Here is a 24,047-nt window from a genome sequence, read left to right on the forward strand (position 1 = left end):
TCTAAACAAATCAAAAAAGGCAAGACAAACATTAGCTTGCTTTACAATGCATTCTGGTATCTATTTTGAGGACTTGTCCAAATAGCAGAACACTTTAAAAAAGAAGTTAAATCTGAACTTCGTGCAAGAAATAACTGGCTGCAACTGGGATTGCAGTACTTATGTTACAAATCTGTTAACTGGGGTATGAGGCAGAACAAGCAGTGTCCTTTTAAGGGCAGAATAAAGATTTTCTCCTCAAATCAAAATTGACAAAACCAGTAGGCTGTGTAGCAATTCCATTCTGAGCATACACTCTCCACTGGCTTTTTTCTATGTATGACCTCCAGATAATTTTATTGCACTTGACTGCATTTTGATTACTTGAATTGTAAGAAAAACTTTAAACATTTGCATATGTCTACAGATAAAAAGCAGTCTTGTAGAAGACATGTCTTTCACTCTACGTTTTTATTGTGCTTTGAGTCAGTTACATACAGTTAGTGAGTCAAAAGGAGTTCACAGAAGCCTCCCTGCAAAAAAGCTTATGAGAAAGCTTCCCTAACAGCTGCACCAATATCAGTTCTGGCCTAAAGAAACTACAGCTCATTTGAAAATATCAGTATCTATCTCCCTTCACACACTGAGATTCCTGGGGTTTATCAGCCAAGGTATGTAACTGTTTTTTTTCCATTGGACTGCTCAGTTAGGTGATTTTTTACTACTTTACCTGCTAAGCTTAAAGGCTGCAAAAAAATCAGCTAAAAAATTCAAAAGCATTACAAGCCCCATTATCCTTCTCACCTTCTCATGCCATTAGTATCTGTACTTAAAGTCATGTACAGAAGAACTGTTGGAAAGTAACCACATACAACTGACTTTAACCAAACCAGAATCACAGGCCTGGACAACTTTAATTTATGAACCTTTTTATTTCCATCTTTGACTCCTTAGTCCTGAGAATGTTCACAGCTACAGCTACTGTCTTTTCAAGCCTACCAGTACAATGATTTACATGGTAGCACCTAAGGAGCTGCTCACTGTGTTACAGATAGATTAAAAAAATCCCAAAGAAGAAATGTATAGAGTGTGACGTGATTTAGACACATTTCATGCTCCCTCTACAACCTGAGAGAAACCAGTGGAGAAACCAGTCCGAAGAACCACAGAAATAGTTGCCATAAGGCTTTTACTCCTTCCTTCAGCCTATCACAGGACAACAGGCTTCCACACGTTTAACTAACCTGGCTACTTACTGTGGTGCAAGCTAGTCCATGCTTTGTCTTGGAGGGAAGAGAGAAAGCACAGCCCACCGTAAGAAAAACCAACAACCCGTCTGATGATTTTTACCAGAATTTGAATTATGGCAACACAAGGAGGTGTTAAACTGCAGCTGTATCAATGTGTGTTGAAACAGTGTCAGATGAAAACTCAAGTGGGTATTATCCCTAGGCCCACTTGCCCTGTTCCTAGAACTGCTGTTTGGGGCCTAAATTAATTGTTAAGGAATATACAAGATTAGCAGCTACATTTCAAAGCCTTTTATTGCTCCTTTTTTCTCATTGCTTCCAATCTAGAAGTTATGCTTCATGAGAGATGCAGGTCTGCTTTTTGCTTTGGAAAACCTGTTCTCTGCAATTAAATAGGGTCTTAAAAATCCATTCAGGAAGTCACTCTTGGCATGGATTTTTCTTTCAAGTCAGATTCCTAAATCTGCAGTTCAGAACCAGAATTATTGATAAATCCTGACTGCTTCCTTCTTAAAGCCAAAAATTCTGTTCTCTGTAATAAAGGCCATTAACCAAAGCAGTATTTGACAGAAACACTACAAATGAGAATGCCCAAAAAGTAAGTACCTGTATGTGATATAGAAAACTAAAGGCACATACATGGGGTGGAAGTGAAACTACTATAGAAAGCATTTTGCTATTTGCCCTCATGTTTCTCTTCTTATGTGTGTGAGCATTAAAAATTTCATTGTAGGTTTTTGGCACAAAATATATATTAAATTAGCAAGTTTAGAAATTCTTGCAGTTTTCAGTAAGGAAGAACAAGGAAAGAGTCCAAAGTCCACCCTGTAACAACGAAAGTCTCTTCATTCCTGCTGTTCCTACTGGTTTGTTAATGTGCTTCTGCTCAGCCCAAATGTTTCTCCTTTAAGACTGGTCTTTATGTCCACTCTTCCAGCTGCAGGTTGGGATTTTTTCAAAGCTGCAGGAACCTAGGCAAGAAACAAAATAGCCTGGTTACATGAGAAGCTGCTCTACCCCTTATTTTCAGAACAGTGTCTTTGGCTTCTCCCTCCCTAATACCTCCCAATATCTTTCTCCAAGTCAGTCAGCATGTGCTGGACTTAGTTTTGAACTACACTTCAGGATATTCTAGTAAATTGTAGCCATAGCAACAATTCACAACTACTGCCAGCTGATTCTTAGTAGCAAAAGAGGAGAGGGAAGAAGGAATTTATCTGAGCCTCCCTTTGTCACTTGTAGCAACTTAACTTTTGACTTTACTGATACATCAGCTATAAATTTTACAGTGCAGAGATGAGGTAGACAACACAGTTCCACAAGTCCTGGAGAGTGCAGTCAAGAGGGAAAATGACCCATACATGCTAATCTGAGCATGGTCTCTTTGGAAATCTTCCTACAGCTTGGTACCCTCAATGACAAAGATAACTGGTGCATATGTAAGAAACTATTACAAACTTCAGACTGAGAGTCAGGCATCACAACCACAGCATCATTCTCCAGAGTGATGTTACAGCTAGTGCTCATCCTCATCATCCTTTTAGCTCTACTTAGCCTTTTACAAGTCAGTGACTATGGATCCAGAGTTAGTATGTGGGTAGGAAGATGAGGACTGCTTCTACCATTAGCCTCAGATCTCCTTGGGCTTCCAGGTGAAAGTAAATACAGCACTTGTCATGGAACAGCCTGCAGCTTCACTTCTGCCCAGTGCTGGGGCTCCCCATCTCCTTCAGTCCAGCTAGGGAGCACCTTCTCTGTCATGGAGCAGACCCTGAGCTGAATTTTGCCATGCTTTGTGGCCTATCCATCTAAGCCATCTTATTTTCTGCCTTAGGAATGGAGTGTACAAGCAGAGTGTGAGGCAGGAGCCCCAGCCAGCCATACGTACATGAGGAGGTAGTGGAGGATCCAGGTGCCGCCCAAGGAAGGAAAGTAAGCGCCGCCAGATCAGACCACTTCCCAGAAACATAATCCCTGTCACCAACCAAAATATCCTGGGGTCCTACCAATAGAACACTCCCATTAGTCATCCAATTATCTCTCCAGAAAAGGGATTACGCAAAGATAATCTCTCACTCCCCACCAGTGTTTTCTTCCTATATAAGAGGAAGCAGTAAACTCTTCACCATCAACAGCCAAATCCTTCCTTGGAAAAGGGCTGTTTCACAGCAAAGTATTTTATTTAGGATCACTGTACTGTATTCTGTTACTGCTCCATGCAGTTTTCCTTCCATCATTGGGCAGTTTGAAAATTCAATCCTTATATTTAACTGATTTGAAAAGGAAGAAGTCTTTGCTTTGTTTGTGTGTTTTAAAGGCAGTATGTGCAGTTTGAAAGTTGTACCCCCCCAGCTGGTAACCCTTCCTCTCCAGTTTAGGTATAAACAATTACTGACATAAAGTACTTCCTTTGATGTGCTGGAAATGCCCTGGCTACTTGACAGATACCCTTGTATCTGGAAGACAAAGCTGCTCTTGTCAGAATAGATGATCATTAATGAAACTTTAATACTGCTTTATAATCAACTACTTATACAACCAAAAATTTGTCTTCCCATTTCTTTTCCATGGACATGACACAGAAAAAGGCTGTAATACAATACTGTGCAGTTTGCCATGCAGTAATTTGCTTACAAAATAAGTGACTGTATGAGCACATGAATCACTGGAGCTTTGTCTGTGGAAAGAATGAAGTTGTACCAAATATAAAATAAGCTGTAAGAGCAGGACACACATTTTATGATGAACACAGGACTTGTTCCTTACCTCTTCAAGGGATGACTCCAAGTTCATACCAAATGCAACTCCTATGAGTCCAAAGAGAGAAACAGAGAAAGTCCCCATGGTCAGCTGCAAGTTCAGCCTCATCATCACATTACGGTGGCTAAAGAAGGGAGAAACATCTGTAAGGGGAACCCAAAAATTTATTTGCTGCCTAAATTCTTAAATTCCATATAAAATGCACTAAAAAGAAGTAGTGAAAGAGAGGAAGTCATGCTGAAATTATGTACCTCAGTTGCAAAGATCATGAAACAACAGTTCAAAGAAACTATTCTTTTGACATTGCTACATCTGGACACCTCTAAAGGCAGAAGGTTCTGCTTAGCCATCATCATGCTTTCCAGTATTGCTCACTTCTCAGAGGTGTATATATAGAGTAACAGTAAATTTCTGCTGAAATCTGTAACCTCTCACCACCATCTGGCTGCAATTTCTATGTCTGTATTCACAATGGACAAAAATTTTTTGTTACCTTGCAAATTAATACATTTTACAAAAAATGGAGTTGCTAAATGCTGCAGACTACAAACTTCAGTCCTTTTGGGTGAATTCCATATTCAAGTCTTCCACAAAAAGATTTTTGTGGTTTCCTGATACAGCATCCACAAAGTGCTTCTACAGATAACTCCTCAGTGTAGAGGAGAAAGAATATTAAACACTGACCTCAGAGTGGCATGTTCATGCAAATGCAAGCTACAACTCTTTTTCAGTAAGAAACCTGACTAAAAGTGAAAAATGTAGCATACAGAGAGAAAAAGAAACTTGCTCCCAAGCTATTAATTTTTGTATCACTCTACAGAGTAATAATTTAACTTGTACTGGAAACTCGAGTAGCCTAGCCAGACTCTGGTTAGTAATCTTTTCTGAACAGAGTTTTAATATGCTTCTCAATTTGCAGATATTTCCTGTATTGGATAGCTCCCCTGAACGGTCTAGAAGCTGGGTTTCGCTACTAGGGAAGATTGCTGCCTAGCTACAGAGTTACATACTAATTACACACACTAATTAGGCTATCTTTTTGCTTTGCTTTACCCAGTTCACAACTAGAAAAGTGCAATACAGCTGCTGTGACTACAAGTCCATTCAACCCTCACTAAGACAGAATTCTCTAACTTTCCTTGTAGTAAAATTTGAGAAAGTCTAGGCCAAGAAAGTCTAAATTCCAGATTTTGGCAATCTAACAGATGGTAACTAACCTGTCCAGGTTGATAAAGATGATGCTTTCTGAGTCGTCAATCAGTACTCTGAGTTCACGAGCTTCATTTAGAAGATCTTCTGCTTGCCTGTAATAATTCTCCAACAGCAGCTCCATTTCCTCTGCATGGTCAATCCCAGATGTACTCTCCTCACTGTGAGCAACAATTTATATTTTCCTGGTTATATACACATGTATGCATATACATTCATATTGTATAGAAGTGTATTACTAGTGTGTTAAGGAACGTAAGAATTGTGGGGAACAAGAATGCTGTTAGACACTACACCACAAAATCCAACATTTTGGTAAGGAACTTCCATCAGTTCCAACAGCATAAAATAAAAATACTTTTCTATTTATCAGCACCTCAGCAGAGACAGTCAGTTATTTTAAGTAGTAAAGTGCTCAAAGTATGCACACCACCACAAATTCTAATTTTTTTGGATATTAAAAAGTTAAAAAGTTATAAAAATTTTATATATTATTAAATTATTATAAAATGTTAACTATTTTGACAATTAACTTTTTGGTGCCCTCAAGTGGTGAGAGCTGGTAACAGTGCAGTCAAAAACTCCCAATAATAAAACAACACAAAGTGAATCCTCAGTGATGGAGATGGTTTAAGTTATATTAAAACGATTTAGTAATAAAGCATTTGAGCTGTCCACAGCAATTGCTGCAAAGCATTTTTAAGTCCTGAAGCAGCCAAGGAGTGACTATCTTAATGAAAGATGCTCCTCTCTTAAGTGAATTTTGAAAGACTTTCATCTTACTTCAGAACGCTACTGCTGGAGCAGCAGTCTTCCTCTGAAATACAAGTTTCTGACATTGTGTAGATGAAACTGAGGCATCTGAGGTCCATAAGAGCTTGGAAACTAAGCAGCAAAGCCAGGAAGATTGTTCATATTTTTTTATTTTGTGGTATGATCTCATTTCTCTAGAGAGACTGAAGTTTTTAATCAATCTCCTCCTGGCATTACTGACTGCTAAAGGAACATCTCTGAAATGTTTTTCCATGAAAATAAGTGGTATGTCTTACAAATCAACTCATGTAAGCTCCCTGAGGACCTTTAACAGAGCACCTAGTTTCTCTCTTTCTGGGGCAGAAACTGAGTTGGCCAACCTGATTTGAAAGCCCTCCATACCTTGAGGTTTTCACTGCATGGAAATGAGAGGAGCTGCAGACTTGAGAGTCTTAGAGCACTATCTGCAGTATTACAGATTCAGCTCAAGGTCATACTTGATGAGTATCTTTACGTTTACATCAGCTTCTCTGGATATACAAAATAAAGACAGACACAAAGACATGAAAATAACTGCTACTGGATGTGCTTTCATTAACTAGTCTCCATCTGTCTCATGACTCTTCCACATTCTGGCATTCCTTCACACCAAGTTAAGAGGTCTGCCTCATCTCTCTGAGCCAAGTTCACCACTCTGCTGCAGAAGAGATCTCTGATGGCACCTATCTGCCTAACTGGGCTCCTCCACATCCTTTCAAGATGAACTCAAATTTGACTTCACCAAATACCACCTATCAGTTGTATCAATCCTGGATACAAAAAGAGCTGTTCGCACATGGCCAATATGTCTCCAAATGTATTGTCATGGCTTGTGTTTCCTGGTGTGCCTTGTGCACAGACTGCCTCATTGCATCCTGCAGCAGAGCTCTTCACACAACCCCCTACTACCTCTCCTACCCTTGTGCACTGGTATCTGAAAGAAGGGATGCCTGTATGTTTCTCTTGACACAAGCATAAGGTGCCATTGGGATCTTTCCTAGATCCCCTACACGCTGTCTACCACGGGGCAACAAAGGCTTTGCTAGCAGACTGTATTAAATGTAAAGGAAGGCTGTGAGCAAAACCGGGAAAAAGACCAACGGCTGACTCAGGAGCAGTTGGAATTTAGAGCTACCTCTGATACTGCTCCAGAAGATCCCTTAGAAAGGCAAACCATGTCCCACTTCTGGAACACTGAGTTTCTGCTGCACATTTAGATTAAGCTCTGCAGGGCAACACTTCAAACCCACAACACCGTGTGAACAGGATTAAAACGTACAGGCAATGCAGTCAGGCAAAAGTATCATTCAGTAACTTCACAAAGTGCCCTGTAAGGTAACTTCTGTTGTCTGCTTATATATTAAACACATCTCTATGCCCGAGATTTAAATACAATTCAGCCCAAAATATATGTGGAAATTGTATACAATATCTTTCCATTTTTTAGTTTTTATTAAAGTGACCAGTGCACTACTGTTGCTGTGTGCTGTCCTTCACCAGAACCCCAGGGTGCAATAGGATTGTTTCTGCAGATACATCTCCTGGAATGCTGTCCTTCAGGTGCCCAAGGTTACTCCAAGGCCTCTTTCTTTCAGGTTCTGCTGGTGAAAAAAAAGCTAGGAGCAAGGTGTTCAGAACATTTCTAGTAAAGGGAGTGTGGAGTCTGACCTATTCAAGACAAGCTTTAAAACCTGCCATATTTTGGTGAAACTGAAGAAAATGCTCCCAGAATGTGTTGATTTATATTGAAAAGTAACATTTGCTTTTTCTGCCATCCTGCTTCTGTCCCATCACATACTAGATGATCCAGCCTGTTATGTCAAGAACTATTTGTAACTGTGTAACAATGCAGTTCCTCAACAAAATGGCAACTACAATGGTGTCTGAAGTAGCAAGCATTAGGGTTAAAAGAAAAATAGAAAGACTTTTTCTTTCTGGCTTTTAGCAGTAAACATTCAGTTTAGTGTTCCAGTTTTCCTCAAACAAAATCCACTGTCAAAAAAAAGTATGTGGTTTCAAACTATACATACAACACTTGCTGATCAGTCCATTTAGAGAGACAGAGTTCTTCTATTACTTCTTCTTCATCTAAGATCTCCAGAATAGTTTCTTTGAAAACTTTAACATCTGTTTCCAGTTCTGACAAGCTGAAAGAAGAAAAGGCAAAAGGTCAAATAATACCCAGTGCACCAGTACCCAAAGGTAATCTCTACATGAGTTTGCCAGCTTGTCCCCTCGCCAGATGGAGTGGCCAGGGAAGACTTCCTTGCAGGGTTGTAAGAGCTCCTTCAAAACATGCTCTACAAGCCACACACTTAGCTGTGGCAGTGATCTGTCTGGGGACCAGTGAGGTACAGACACACACCAAAAGGCATCCAGATGTGTTTCTGGATGTATTTGTAAGCCAAAAAAACAAGCACTCTTTGAGTACATAGCAAGCACATGTTTGCCCTGTCGTATAAGAGAGGCCAATACATGAAGGTAGCACTGTACAAGTAACCTCAAAGCACAGATGTACACAGATTTACAAAGGTTTAGATTAAAAGGAAGGTTTTTTAAGGTTTACATTTTCACACTGTTTGATTCTCTTAGGTATTATTTTGTTTTGTCAGATGCTATTTAAGAAGCATGACACAATTTCTGACTCTTCAGAATTTCTTTCCCTTTCCCACCATATCACAGGTAATTCATATACTGACTTTTACATTTCCAAGTAAGATGCACAATCCAGCATTACAGTAATCTAGGAAATTAATATCAGATACCATTTTCCTAATACTTTAATGCATGCCATTTTCTATGGTCATCTTCTAGTGTCTTCACAGCTTATTCTTAGTTACCTCTTGCCATTTTGCAGAAGAATGTGTAGTTTACTCCTATCCACAGATAAAAGCTTGGGATCCACTAGGGCTTCCAGTGTCTCAAGGATCTGAGGCTGCAAAGTGTTAAGTCTTCCCTGCAGTTTGCTGATCTAGATAACAACATGATCCTTCATAAGAATTAAAATAATTCATTTAGAATGATTTGGGCAACTGACTCCTGTCTCTCAACACAGAATTCTCAGTAATAGGTATTTAACACAACCTGCTTTGCAGTGCCCTGGAAATACTTCCTATATGGATACCCCATAAACACAAAGCCAGTGCACAATACAGTATTTCATAGAAAGTGAACTGAAACCCAGTGACAACCACACCAATAAGGCTAAAAAAGCTAAAACATTATTGTCTATAAATGTTATATTAGAATTAGCAAGCACAGATTTCTAATGATAGCTAGAAATCCCATCTGATTCCTGCTTAAGAGGCCAAAACCTCAGCACATTTGTGTGATTTTCATTCCAGCTACAACATGTCTCTAGAAGGGAATTCTGACTTGGTGTTGTTTCATTATCCAAATGGCAGTGAAGCCATCATATCCAAATAGCACTTTATTGGAAAGGGAATGAAAACATACATACACACAAAACTGTAAGAACTAACAAGTCAAAACAAAAAAGAGAAAGTGAAAATGCAGAATACATTTAAAAATATGTACGTGTAAATATTAAGACAAGACTAAAGTCATACTGCCCTTTCTGTGTAGTAAGAACTTCCCAAACATTTTTAAAAAATGAGATAGCTCACCCAGTACTGCAGAATTGCTTCTATGGCTCGGAATTCAAAGGGCAGGGAATATGTGACTAGTTGACCTTCCCCAGCTAGCTGAGATGCTAGTTCATTGAGGAGCCAGTGTTCCAGACTTAAATTACGATAATCTAGTATCAGAAGAAACTCTGGTGTTATGACAGCCTTCAAGAACTGAAAAAGACAGTACATGTAAGGAGTCTGAAAAAAACCTCACTGAAGATTTCTCATAACACTGTAGCACATTTGATGATTTGGGCTTTGATAAAATCAATCTTCAAATGTCATTTCAGGTAGGAAAATAACAAAATCTCATGCTAACCGCAAAGAGGCTCAGACACAGCACTGTGCCAGGGATTGAGAAGAGGCTCTGCACCATCCTTTACTTCTGTTACAATATTAGTAATGTTTCTCCAGTGTTCAACAAGGAAAATGGTCACTAATGTGTACAGTGGATTGCTAGGCAGAGGTCCAAAGAAACATTTACTGCTGGACTGCATGTCACAGAAAGCTGCTGTTTTCTTGCTGTGCAAGAAAATCAAAGTGCAAGGATGAGACAGGGTTTACATTCAGCTATAGGGAAACCATTACCTCCATTCTCATGATGATCCTGTTGTTCCTGGTTGCAATGCTCATCACATGTTGAAATCTTAGATCTCGTGCTTGAAGACCCAACTCCTGGTACAATTCTGTTTTCTTCTTTTCTAACATGAAAATATTTTTAGATGGAGACATTTAGAGGATAAGCACATATGTTCCGAAATTACATCCTAGTGTGTTACCAAGTCCCACAACAGAACAACCCAGCTATTCTTAAAGGTTTTCCTCCTACTGACATCTCAGGCCAAGTTATCTTCTACAACATTTAAAAGACTGTATTTTGAATGGAAAAATTCTAGATATAAGTGAAAAAGTTGGCCACAACAATTAATTTCACATCAGAAACAAGTGACTCCTTTGAGAAAGCACATGTAATCCTACATGGACAGACAAGGCAGGAAAAGTAGCATGGTGGTCAGAAAAAAAAAAAGGCAAAGCAAAAATTACCTTCCTGTGAGAGATGGTAATATATTATTTTCAAAATACTATTTAATGTACAAAAACTGTAACAATAGAGATGCTATGAAGGCCCAGTGGAAGGCAGCAAAACAGAAGAAATGCTGCAACATCTCAAACATAAACAGAGTGAAATATCTAAAACATAATATTTTTAACCAAGTAGATTTCAATTAAGCTTTTCTGCACTGGACAAGGAAAAAGCTCAAACAAACCGAAACAAAATTACAATGAAAACTTACCAAAATAGGTAGTATTTCCCTCTTTGTCAAACTTCATCTGGAGGAATGGAAAAATAAAATATTTTTCACAGAACCATTATAAAATAAGAAATCAATTTCGAAAATTATTTGCACTTCTCTAGAATCCAAATGGAAAACACATTATGAAGAGAAAGCAACTTTTATGCTCTCTATTCACAATTAAGCAAAATAATTGCATGAATTGACCACGTTTCACTGTGTTTGTGACCAGTGTCATCTGCATGACCGTGTTCCTACACAAATCTTGCTAAGGTGATTTACAGAGGATCAGACTTAGAACAGACTATTTCTGTTGGAAGAGACCTACAATGATCAGTGTCCAGCTGCTTGACCAGTTCAGGGCTGACCAGAAGTTAAAGTCTGATATTAAGGATGCTGTCCAAATGCCTCAAATGCTGACAGGCTTGGGATATTGACCACCTCTCCAGGAAGCCCGTTCCAGAGTCTGACTGCCCTCTTGGTAAAGAATTGCTTCCTAATGTTCCATCTAAACCTCCCCTGGCACAGCTTTGAGCTATTCCCATGCATCCTATCACTGGATCTCACGGAGAGGAGACTAGGAAGGCATCTTACCTCTGGCATTGAAAATTCAGCTATTTGCTCTCTAACACTCTGAAAAATTTACAAATAAAACTTAAAAAGTAAAGATTACCACAGACTGTATGGTTAGGCTTTGTGCCCACATCAAGTATTGCAAAGACATACCATTTAGCTTGTAGCCTGCACCTAAATACTTCTTGTCTCAGCATCTGTCATTCATATTATTCACTTAATGCTTGTATTTCCTAGTAAAATTATTTTCTTGGAAATATGAAGTTTATTGTTTTTCCTCATAAACAGTGTAATCCAACATTACTGACTTTTAAACTGACTTTCAGTGAATTAAGCCTACCTAAGCATCCATTCCAGTAGAGCTGCAGTGGAGGTTGCATGGCACCTTATTGAAAAGAGAATGACTGCTTTTCATTATCAACAAGGAGACCACATCTTCCTTCACTGCCACTAATAATGGGGTTTTTCACAATATATATTTTAAAAAGAAAACCATAATGTGCAAACCAAGCAGCTTGCAAACAGCTTTCAGTTGCCTTTAAAAAGACAGAATAGAGAGAGCTTGTCTTTCACCAAATTCTGTTTGCTTAGAATCGCAGCTATCAAGACACAGGACTAATAAGGTATTAGCAAGCCTTGATAAATTTAATAAGAAAGTTCTGACTGCAGCACTTCCAGTAGTTGACTTGCTTTCACAATTAGAGCCAGAGAACTTCCAGCAGATGCTGGGCCTTACAAAAGCATTTTCATCAATACTATGCACTCCAACTGGTCCTCGTATCAGAGTAGCTCAAAGCAACAATTTAGAACTTAGGGATGTTCTCTGAAACACAAATCCACCTGTTTTTCTGACGCCTTAGGATTAAAAAACAACCAAACGAGGGAAAAAGCACCATCATCTTGCACCGGCTGCCCTCGCTGGCGGAAATGCCTGCAGGTACTTACCACGGCAAAAACAGGAGACACGCTGGCCAAGGTGGCTTGGGAGCTCTCAGTCGGGGCATGTTGGTAAAATTTACCTGCGGGGAGAGAACACAGCTCTAATTCCAGCACACCGCCCTTGGCACTGAGCTGCGCGGTGCCCCGCTCCCAGGCTCCGGCACACACGTCAGGAAGCGCCGCTCACGACAAGGCCCCGACGAACCCGACCCCGTCCCGATCCGCCCGGCCCGGCCGCCCGCAGCGCAGCTGCCCCCACCCCCGTGTCCCGGGGCCCGACATGGCGCTCACCGGCCCAGCGCAGCCCGCGGGCGCCCTGCGGCACCGCCGCCACGGCCGCGGGCCGGTCCCAGGCGCGGCCCGGCGGCAGCCCCGGGGCGGCCCGCGGCCGGGAGCCGCCGCCCGCCGCGCCCGCCCAGCCGCGGGCCGCGCAGCAGCAGCAGCAGCCGCCCAGGGCGCGGGGGAGCAGCGCGACCCCGCGCAGCATCGACCCCGCTCGGCCCCTCAGCCCGGCACCGCTCCCGGCGCGCAGCCGCGGCGAGGGAGGAGCCCGGGCCGGGACGGGAGAGGAGGAGCGCGGCGGGGTGACGGCAGCCCCGGCGCGGCCTGCGAGGAGCAGAATCGGGCAGGGGCCTCGGCGGCTGTGGAGTGGTGGGTTGTGCCGACCCGCTTCTGTATTTCTGAACGCTCTGAGATAACTCAGTGGCGCCCTGAAAGTTCGTAGCCATTGCTGTGTATGTGAAAAATGCGTATTTTATGGTTGGCTTTTCGCAAACATTAAAATGAATATTATATGTGTTGTGTTAGAAAGTAATGCTGTATTAATTTTCTTAAGTAGTGTGGTAAATATAGTTTTAGGTTATAACAAAATGTTAAAATAGAAATTATGCTATGTAAGATATTTTTTTTAAGAAAGGACTCGCACTGAGATAGCAGTCATAGGACACCTAAATCTTTCAGAGAAAGAGAATTTATTGCTCCATTATCAGGAGAAACGAACTTCTTCCCACCTCACTCGGGCAGGACGATGCCGTCAGGATTCCTCTTAGGAAGAAGTTGACAATGACCAGATAGAATCCTGTGTTTGAATGGAATTTATGCATCATGTATGAGATGCATGAATATGCAACAGGCTATTGTTTTTAAGGGTTAATCCTCTGTTAACGTGTGTCCTTTTTCGGGTTTATGCTGCCCAGAAAAAGGTACCTGGACGTCCGTAACTCTGTTTCTATTGTCTCATATTGTCCTAATTCAAATTGTCCAAATTATTGTTACTCTAATTATATTACCATTTTTATAAACACTTTATTACTATTAAACTTTTAAAATTTTAAAAACACGTGATTGGCAATTTTCACATGTATATGCCCAGAGCCGTGATCCTTCTCACCACTTCACCCAGGCTGTATTCAATCCCACTGTACATGAAGATTTGTGAGAATGGGAAAAAAAACCCCAAGCACCCCATAAAGCTCACGTGACCTCTAATGAGGTAGGTCCTCATCGAAAATCCAATTAAATGGGTAACTGTTCCCAAAGACAGAAGTGTTCTTAAAATCCCAGCTCCAGCAGTGCTCATAACACCTTACTCTGTGAGCACACCTTACTGTGGCTGGGATTTTCCCTGCTGCATTCAGCCACTTCCAGATGATCTTCTAAAATATGGGGGTTTTTTCCAAGTGAATTACAGTTTTATCCCCAGCAAATGTCTTCGAATTAAATTTCCTTGCTCTACTTCTGTATCTAAGACAGAGACAACCTAGGTGGTTGAGATGTAAAAGTTTCATTAGCAGCATACCAGCTTCCACTGTTGTATACTCATTTGAAACTGCAGCTTTCATGTGCAGAAGTGCAATGCAGGTAGGAGGGGTCCTTTGGGTAGTCCTGCTGAAGTGTGTAAATCAGCCTGGAGACAAAGCCTGCATCCAAACCCTGCAGCAGAACACGTTATCAGAATGTAATTAGAGTACTCATTAATCCTCAGCAGGGAAGTAAAAAAAGGAAGTGATTAATTAAATGATCCGTGCAGCATGGCTGCTCCAAGAGGAAGGCACAAATCTAAACACCGGTCAGAGTTTTGAAAACAAGGGTGTCACCAAACAGGACAAAAGAAACTTACCCAACACCAATTTGATGTGAATAAGCAGACACTTCTTTTTTTTTTTGGCCCTGGGAACACACAGGATTACTCCTCCAAACGTGTTCCACTTAGCAAACAAAATTCATCCATTTTATATACTTTTTTTGCCAAGTCATCATTACATAAGTTGCTTTATGTACTATGCATAATACATCCGCTCTTAAATTTAATCTTTACAATAATTGGTTTGCTAGTTATATAACTTCATTAATATTCCTACTCTAAGACAATCATTGATCATCTCTACTGAGCTCTACTGAAAGGAATCCTTGACATTCAAATCAAGATGGGAAGGGTATGGGGTTTCTGAGCAGCGTAACTGGTGTGCATGATGGTCTCCATAGCTTCTTGAACAAAACATGAGAAATCCAGTGACTTCTTGGTGAAGTTTCTATGGTTGCATATTTTAAACACAGCACTCCTAACATTGCTGTACCTTATACTTTGCTTTTTTCTACTTGCAATCCTAACTAACTCTTTTATATGGTTAAATCAATTATATTATCAGAATATTTATAACAACACTGTATTTATAACAACTCCTTTTCTTTCCTGCAGCAGATGACCTGTGCATCTGTATGTTTGTGTGTACATACATACATTAACATACATAGATGAGCCTTTGTTCCAAAGGGATTGACAGGCATAGAATCTGAAGGATGGTTTTATACACTCCTGGCATAAAGGTGACTGACTTCACAAGGAAGTAATTCAATGAAAAAGTTCCTCAGCAGTTATAGACAGCATGTATATGTAGACTGAAGCCATCAGATATTTTCAGTTAAAGGGTAACCACACCTGTCTGCAAATGTTGTCCCTATTCATACTTGAAAAAGCTGAAATCTCCTCTAAATGGAATATTTTACCTCTAGTTTTGGTTCATCTCAGCAGGTGGCAGTATGTGCAACACTAATTTAATCTCTTGGATGTCAGAGATACTAAATATTTGTAAATAGCAGACAGCACAGAAAATACCTCAGGAAGGCAGGAAAACAGTGCACACTATTGCTAAAAATTAATGGCAGCTTATGTTGGCTCTGCATGTTGGAATGCAAAAACTAGGGAAGCATCTAAAGGATATCTGCCAGAAATTCACATTTAATGAATGTGCAGTAAGTCTTACAGAGCTGACATTTCACACTCTTCAATAAAAAGGGAAAAGCTGCTGGGTTGATCTGTTTGTTTTCCTTTGCTCATCTGTTTTTCTGTCTGCTAAGACAACAGAAATGTTGGAAATAAGATGATGTAACTTCTCACTGAATCTGTACCAATACAAACTCTGCTCTGTAAGATCCAACAGGCCAAATTACTGGTAAGCACTGGCATTGTATCTCATCACAGCTGCATTATCAGCCACCACTGTGACTGTCTGGAAGGTCAGACAATAACCAAGTGTCACCTCTGTCTTCAGAGGTGAAGGCAGCACATGGGTTTGCACTGGCAGCCAGGGACAAGTCATAAAGCACACACACCATGTCTGGCTTCACAGTGCTTCTGGCAAAAGATAACTGGAGATCTATTTATTGTAGCTCTAAATACCAACGAGCTGCTTGTTGATTCTGCTGTCAGGTATCTGTCCTGCAGTGCCAAACTTCGGGAGCTGTTTGCTGAATCTCATCAAAGAAATAGTGGGCCAAGCTCATCTGCTGTTTGTTGAAGAGGCTCACTTGTCAGAACCGAAGAAATACCTCTGGCTGCCCAGGGGGCTCAGAGACCTTGGCACAGAGCCCAAGACCCCTGTGCCTTTGATTTAACCTTGGAAAAAACAATTACTAACCTTATATGAAGAATTATAAGCCACAAAAGTTTAAGTAGAATGATAGTGAATTTATCACAGGGTGAAAAATGGATTTCTTGGGGTTTTTAGAATGGAGGTTCAGGGAGCAAGATGGAGGAATCTGGGCATGCCCAGCCTTTCTCCTTCTTCTTGGCTTCCATCTTCTGCTGTGATGTTGGCACTTTTAGATTGGTTTAGAGTAGAAGCTCACTGTCTAACATAGGTGATAGGTATTGGAAAGTAATTGTAAACATTGTATACGTAGTTTTTAGTATAAGAAGATAACATTGCCTCTGAGGCAGGCAGAGTGCCTCTGACTGTCTTGCTGAGCAGTCCTCAGCAGGCCAGGAGAAATAATTTTATAGATAAGATACAATAAACAACCTTGCAACCGAGAACTGAAGAGCTCTGACTCCTTCAACCGTCGGGCTGGGAAAAGAGACTTGTATGTATCTTGGGGTCACTCTGACCGGCTAGAGATCCCGAGACTCACTGACAAGGACAGGCATGACGGCTGTTCTTCATTCAGCTAAAAAGAAAGGCTAGCTCCAGCACAGGCTTGCTTAGTCATGAAACTGCCATCCAAACCAGAAGCTATTTGTGAGGTTGAATAACACGAGCAACTAGTTGCACTGCCAGCTGAATGTCAGCGCAGACAGGGGACTGCTCTGATTGCAGCCGGGCTTTGTGCAAAGAAACACCAAGGAAACACCAAGGGAAAACACACAGAAAGAGAAGGAAAACATAGGTATCATCAGAAGGGTCCTTATAAATCTCTGCTGAAGAAAAGCTCAGAGAAATTTTGGGTAAAATTATGGTAAAAAGACATCTTGGTCTACAGATGATTCTCAGTGTATAACTTGTCCATTTGATCAATTTTTGTAATATACAAATGTGTGCCTGTACCTATGACCTGTTTCTTCTCCTAAAAGAAATGTGCAATTTTATTCACAATAAAAAAAATAGAAACCAGAACAACAAACAAAAAGCCAGATGAACAAAAAACCCTACAAGTGCTACCAGACAGTACATAAGTGTTTAGTGGATGATGAGTGCTACACAAGAAGAGATGGAAAAGACCCCATAGAAAAATTGCCAAAAAAACCCACTCATGTTTGCAGTTATTTCTCTCACATGAATGAATCAGGAATACCCAACTGGTAATCTCAGGTCCCTTGACAGCAGCAACACACTGAGAAATCTTTGCTTAAGAAGGATGACTTCACTTTCATTACTCTATACCAAGACCACATGGAAGGTACCTTTCAACCGTTTCCTTTCTTAAGGTAACCCCACTGGAATTTGTTTTTCCATGGAGAACCATTTCCTTTTGTGCCTCTAAGGGTTTGCTAAAGCCTTTTCCCTATGTAATCCTTCAGCATCTTGGCTGCCTCAAGAATACTGTTGGACAGGACCTGTTTAGTCAAAAGCTGTGGCTTAAACTAAGATTGTCTAAGGTATTTTTTAAAGCAAAAATACTTGATCATGGTATTCTAAGGAGTTTTCGATCTGGCAATTGAACAAGTAAATATATTTGCTACAACATGGGCTTTAAAATTTACAACTGCATCGGTATTTTACCTCTAGTGTGTGCATATGAGCTGAACTGCTTGGTATTTATGTGCTTTAAACTGCCAGTGCAGACAGTCTGGCTACTCCAGACATACAGCTGGGAATAAAGTAGCTGCTATGGCTTAGTCTGATTTTCTGATAAGCTGCACAGAGTTATTAAGTGTGATTATCAGCACTGTGTGCAATAGAATAAGCTGAATTTTTTTCTGTGTTTAGAAACTTCATCCTTTTCCATTCTGTCCATTTTGTTGGTCTTTTCTTCAGCGCTAGGACATTTCTGTCTTCATGACTTCATGTTTTGCTGTCACTGAGCATAGCTGGCAAGGCCCTGCAACAAGCTGCAAAATCTTTCCTGGTTCTGAAATAGCAGGGGCCTCACAGCATTCTGGTGCAGAAAAAGTGCCCCTGTTTGATGTTACACTATGCCATGGCTCTGCTCTCGTCACATCCCCCAGCATTATGGTACGTTATGCTCCTTATGTGACCTCAGGGGATCCTGACACAGGACTTGACAGACTTCATGTCATGCACCAGCCTCATGTAAGATGAGAGGTCTGATGTTGCTCCATCATAAAGAGATTATGTGTGTCTTCATTTATCTTAATCATGTCAGTGGGTTCAGCAGTTTGACTCCTTGCTGTTGAGAATGTGAGAGGAGATTGTTTACAAGGTGAAACAATAGCAGGAATAAAAGGTCAGACCTTGGAAAAGTTAGGAGGAACAAATTATCATGGCTCAAGGCACTGCTGTTTTGGACTGAAGTGTCTAACCTGTTCTTAGCTTTTGGTCAGCAGTTGTACTTTTAAACTTAGGTGAGCTGGAAAACAAAGATTTTGCCCACCAATTTTAGGCTGCTTTAAGGCTAGCAGTGCCCTGGTACTATTTAAGGGAAATTTTATTGCAATCCATAAAGTGATTGCAAGTAGTGTGGCCATAGGTAAAGACCAACAGTATTTTGAAGTATCAAAAGTGTCAAAATGGGTGCACCAATAAAATATTGAGTGTCTTACTCCTATGTCAAAGATGTTGTGTGACTACAAATTAGACCTAAGATCACTAAATGTGGTAGAATCTGGTATAAAATAGCAGATAGTTGACATATCACTACTTGAATGCAGAACAGCATGAGGGTCCTCAACATTTTTGGTTTTTACTCAAAAGCATATCTTTAATAACAAAAATTTCCTTTCAGGTTACAGTAGTTCAGTGTTAAACAGTATTAATTTGAGGATGGTAAATGCTTGGTTCTCCCCGTTATTAGTCAGAAGGGGACCAGCAGCGAGTGGGGAACTTTGGTTGTTAACCAATAACAGTAGCATGTTTGACTGCCCTCACCCTGAAATTGCACTTTTTGTAATGGTTAACTGCTCTTTTGTAACTCACAGCAGGGGGGTAATTTTCCCATCAAAGGAGCTAAGATAAAAGGAAAGAAAATTCTTTCCATCCCGAGTGTTAAAAAACCCATTTGAAAAGACAATCATTACTGTTCACTACAAAAATTCAGGTAGGAAGGTCTAGTGCATTTTTAGACTTGAGGCTATCGGCGGGGGAAAGAGGTTGTTAAAGAAATTGCATTTGAATTGAAGGCACTTCTGTTTTACTTTCTCTCAGGTTTTACGGCTTCTTGTCCCCAGGGTGTGCCAGAGCGCGGTGTGGGCGCTGCGCCGCCAGGGCAGCTCCGCCGCCGGCCCGGCCCTTGTGGGAACGGGCGGCGGTCGGGCAGGGGGAGGCAGAGCGGGGATTTCCCTGTCTCCCTCGTTCGGATCCCGTTCCCTCTTCCCCCGCGGCCCCCTCTGCCCTCCTCTAGGCATGCCGCACCTCTCCCTCCTTCCCGCAGTGGCTCCGGGCCGGGCAGGCTCCCGGCAGGCTGCCCGGCGGGGAGGCCGAGCACACGCGGGGTCAAGTTTCCCGAGGAAAGCAGGGCGGCAGGGCTTCCCGTCATGGCAGAGCCGGAGGATGCGGTCCCCGGCAGTCCGTGTCCCGGCTGTGCCGGCCCGAGTGTTCCGCCTGGGTTGGCGTTTACCACACCCCGCTCCCGCGGCGCCCGGAGCACCGCGCTGGTTGCCGGGGAGGAGCCGCTGTGTACAGGCTGCGCAGAGCCGTGCCAGGCCCCGGCGGGCCGCGATCGCTCCCGGGAGGTGTGCCCGTGTGCCCGGCGTGGGCGGCGTCAGGGCCAGAGGGGTTCCCCGGCAGGAGCTCTCCCGAGCAGACAGGTGCGGGCGGCGCAGGGCGGCGCAGGGCGCACGGAGCCAGCAGCATGGCCAGCCCTGGCACCAAGGCGTCGTGGCTCTCGCAGCCGAGCGTGAAGAGCGTGCTGGTGTATCGCAACGGGGACCCTTTCTTCCCGGGGCGCCGCATTGTCATCCACGAGAAGAAAGTGTCCAACTTTGATGTGTTCCTGAAAGAGGTGACGGGCGGGGTGCAGGCGCCCTTTGGAGCGGTGCGAAACATCTATACCCCCCGGGGTGGGCATCGTGTCCGGCAGCTGGACGAGCTCCAGAGCGGGGAGCAGTACGTGGCTGGTGGCAGGGAGGCCTTCAAGAAGCTCAAGTGAGTGGCTGAATGTAAGATTTATAGAGAAATGAATATCAGCATTTGGGGTTTGGCACGGTGGCAGTGCTTCAGACGACCCCTCACCCTGTCCCTTTTATTTATTAGTCATTGTGGAAAGAGAACTTAGAAGCTGTGACCCAGGGCAAAAGGAAAAGATCTTTAGAGGTGAGCCCCAGAAAGGGTATTCATACCATGAGTCACACAGTGACAACTCCTTGACATGATGGTAGAAAAGGAGAAACAGCTCCTTAACCCCAAGGACATGCGGGAATGACATGTTGTTGTGATGTCTGTGCTTAGCTGAAGGGCCAGTATCAGTATTTGTGCTCAGGGGTAACGTGGTGAAAGCAGTAAAAAGTGGAGTGTTGACATTCCTGCCACGAAGTTGATGAGCTTGGGAATTCAATACCCAATACTTCCTTTCTTGTTTATTTTTTAAAATTCTAAGGTATTCTACCCACTTATCTGTGTCTCCATCATTTCTGTTCATTTTGGATACATATATAGCCTTTTAATGCTTCTCCTGTTATTTAAAATACAACCGTTTACATTCTTTTTCCTGTCTGGACCCCAAGAATTAAGCTGCCAGTTTGTCTGTTTTCTAGTGAGTCACTGGGGGAATAATGTGAAGGAGGTCTGGGCTTTTAGGTGTGTTTCCAGAGTGGCTCTGTATGCGATCAGTAACTGTTCTTAATTCTGTCAGTGAATGTCATGGTCTCAATTGACCATGCTATCATTTGCTTTGTCTTTGTGGGCATTTTTCCTACAGATGAATTTATGGAAATGAATCTCAAAATTAACATCCCCTTTCCAGAGATGTTTGAGAATTCATATCAGCAACTACCGCCTTTACAGTGTCTTCCTCATCTTGGTTCTGTAGAGTTGAGTACATTATATTTTTCAGGAGAGCTCATTAGTGGCTCATTATGTTTCAGGACAAAACTCTCTGTGAAATGAACAGGATCTCTATCATCACCCTTACCATTTCTGTCACTAGCTGCTTCTAAAGATTTATTGAAGCTTCTTGCACTTCAGTAGGAAAGCCAGAGAGAAAGATGTATGACAGGCTAAATATAAGCCCTTTTCCAATAGTACTTACTCTTTTCTGTGTCAAATGCAGTGCTCAACTCTAAGAGAGATCTACCATTACTTTTTCATATTAAATCCTGTGATTCTGTGGATGGCTTAAAATTGTTATCAGCACATCATGTTACACTTCCCTAAATGTGTTTTGTGTTGATAGGCTACAAATAAGTAAGTGTTTGGCATTAGCATGAACTGTTTCGAGAATTGAGCACTCTGGATTTGTGTGGGGAAAAGTATTTCTTTTGGTCAGGCCACACTATATGGGTCAGAGTTTTATGGTGAGACTTTTTCAGACTTTTATGGTTGCAACATGCAACAAGGTATCTAGTTATATAAGGCCAATAAAGATAATACTGAAAGAAAAGCTAACCTAAGGGACTGGGTAAAAACAGGCTGTTTGATATATCCCTTGATATTATGTCCTAGTCCTGTGCTGTAGAGAGGATAAATGGGATGGCTTGAGATCCCTTCCATTTCTGTATTCAGAATTGGAGTTGTTCTCTTATTAGTATTTGCTTACATAGTGCTGGAAATGTTGGCAGTGCTTTTATGAGCATTAAAAAGAAACTGAAGGGCTTAATGTTGAAGTTGGGTTGTAGACAGAATGGTAATTAGGGAGCCATCTTAGACAGAAAAGTCAGAGGAGAGGAAGGGTTAATTGGAAGGAACAGTTTTCTGGAAGGAAGTGAAAGAATTAAAGAAAAATATGTATGTTTGTGTAATGTGTCACAGGTAAACAGTTACAGTGTGACAGACCAAAGCATCTGCCTTAAGGGATCTGAATCTGATCTGATGGCAGCAAGAAGTTTGATTAAAGAAAAAAAAAGAATCTATTTCTTTTTATTTTCCCCCAGTGATTCTTATTGGCTGTATTAATTGCTATTACAGACTATGCAGGGCTGAACTTTGAAATGGAGGCTTGTGGCACTGATGTGTAGGAGCTGTGGTAGCGTAATGGAGAAAGTATCCAAGGAGTAGCAGAAGTTGAAAGTATCATTGTTCAGCTTCAAGCAGTGCATTTGTTTCTTCTCAGATGCCTTACAATGAGAAGTGAATTTCTTTCTTTCCTCTTCACGGTAAATTCAAGAATAAACTGTGCTCACCTTTAACACAAGAGCAAAACTCTAACTCTTAACATTTTGAGGTTGATAGTTCTGAGGGCATATATTCTAGATAAACTGCTGAATATTTTTTTCAAATTAAAAAAAAATCAGTATTTAGAAATTCTGATTTTAGAAAAAAAAAGTAGGAATTTTCTTCAATGGAGGAATTTTTAGTCAATGTTGGCAATTTTTGTAACATATAACAAGTTTTCCAGCTTGTTTTGTCATTTAATGGTGTCCTAAGTTAACACACTCATTTTTGTTGTATATGTGGTAAGGTGTGTTGTTGGTATATTGGAGTTGTTGCAGTGGTGAGTGAGAATGCACATATAGGCTGCACCCCTGTGGAGTTCTTCCCCAGCTCTCAGCTCTCTGAAAGAAGACTGTCTATGCTAGAGCTGGTTTCAATTTTTAGCTTTTTTTCAGCATGCTACTCCTCCATCCTCCTCCCTTTGCCCATGTACTTGTATCTGTGCTCATTCATCAATGGTAGATTGTCCTCTTTCCAGCTGTGTCTTTCTAAATAATGCTGTAGTTTCAGTGCTGGCTTGGCTAGCCATGGGTTGGAAGCATTTCTGCTTTCTTAGTAAGTGGGAATAAATTTGTAAAATGTTTGATTTGAGGGGTTTTTTTGAGTGTCATTATCCAAAAAAAAAAAAGAAAATGCCTTTGTTCTTATTTAGAACTTTTCAGATTTGCAGGCCCTTGAAATTTGATGAATGAATGTCCAGACTTCTGCACAGTGAATTTAAGCCTTTGACTATGTATTTGCTTTGCTTTGTCACTTTTCTTAGTTTTTGGTGAAGTAATTCACAGGTGCTTTGAAAACAAGAATCACAGTCAGCAGATATTGGAACCATTTTGCCTGAGGCACTTATTTCTTTTCAGTCTTGCAGGCTGTAATATTTCTTGGTTTTGGTCTAAAGAGAACTCGTTCCTTTTTGTACCGAGAGCTGGGAACAGTTGTTATTATTATTTGTTTCTCAACATGAGGCTTGTAAAAATGTTATCCTATGTTGCTACACTTACCTTTTTCAAAGCATTGGCATGCACTTTCAAGCATGGCCTGGCAGCTTTGCTGTGTCTTACTGTCCCCTCTCAAGGAAGCCTTGAAATCCCTATGACCATTCTGTGTACCCTGATAAATGATTGCTATTCCTTCAAAGAAAGGATGATGTTTTTTCCTTTTTTTTTTCCTATTTCCTGCTTTTGCACCTTCATTCAACTCCCATGAATTCTTAACTTTGGCCAAGTAGGAAAGTTTCTTCTGGCAAATTAATCTAACCCCAGTCATTAACTACAGAGAATGATATTACTGAAGGGCTGCAGATGTTGTGAGATCTGAGGCATTATGATGAGCTTGCACTGGTGCTTGGCTTTAGGTGTACCT

At 41.4% G+C, this 24,047-nt stretch overlaps 2 protein-coding genes across 2 annotated transcripts in view; one reads left to right on the forward strand and one right to left on the reverse strand.

The window, feature by feature from the left end:
• Positions 1-431: 431 nt before the first annotated feature.
• Positions 432-19,857, reverse strand: MRS2 (magnesium transporter MRS2). The gene is made up of 12 exons (XM_066571780.1): positions 19,534-19,857; positions 12,718-13,156; positions 12,433-12,506; positions 10,915-10,951; positions 10,208-10,320; positions 9,617-9,790; positions 8,831-8,961; positions 8,021-8,137; positions 5,207-5,359; positions 3,996-4,113; positions 3,118-3,231; positions 432-2,200 (listed from the first exon to the last, which is right to left on the reverse strand). The coding sequence occupies exons 1-12, from the start codon at positions 19,855-19,857 to the stop codon at positions 2,090-2,092; spliced, it is 1,905 nt and encodes a 634-aa protein (XP_066427877.1). The 3' UTR covers positions 432-2,089.
• A 288-nt stretch (positions 19,858-20,145) lies between these two features.
• The window catches only part of DCDC2 (doublecortin domain containing 2), a 54,623-nt gene continuing 50,721 nt past the window's right edge, over positions 20,146-24,047 (forward strand). The window contains exon 1 of the mRNA XM_066545061.1: positions 20,146-20,465. Within this exon, the coding sequence (XP_066401158.1) occupies positions 20,173-20,465 (293 nt within the window). The 5' untranslated portion in view covers positions 20,146-20,172. The remainder of the gene's footprint in view (positions 20,466-24,047) is intronic.

This window comes from Molothrus aeneus, chromosome 1, assembly GCF_037042795.1.
Source record: "Molothrus aeneus isolate 106 chromosome 1, BPBGC_Maene_1.0, whole genome shotgun sequence".
Classification (NCBI taxonomy): domain Eukaryota; kingdom Metazoa; phylum Chordata; class Aves; order Passeriformes; family Icteridae; genus Molothrus; species Molothrus aeneus.

Excerpts from the sequence above, each read along its gene's own strand:
- MRS2 (XM_066571780.1), bottom strand. The coding sequence starts at position 19,857 with ATGACGGGAAGCCCTGCCGCCCTGCTTTCCTCGGGAAACTTGACCCCG. Across the intron at positions 10,321-10,914 it reads GGGAAATACTACCTATTTTG|AAAAGAAGAAAACAGAATTG; the intron begins GTAAGTTTTCAT and ends TTTTCATGTTAG. Across the intron at positions 5,360-8,020 it reads TGGACTGATCAGCAAGTGTT|TGAGGAGAGTACATCTGGGA; the intron begins GTATGTATAGTT and ends TGTTGCTCACAG.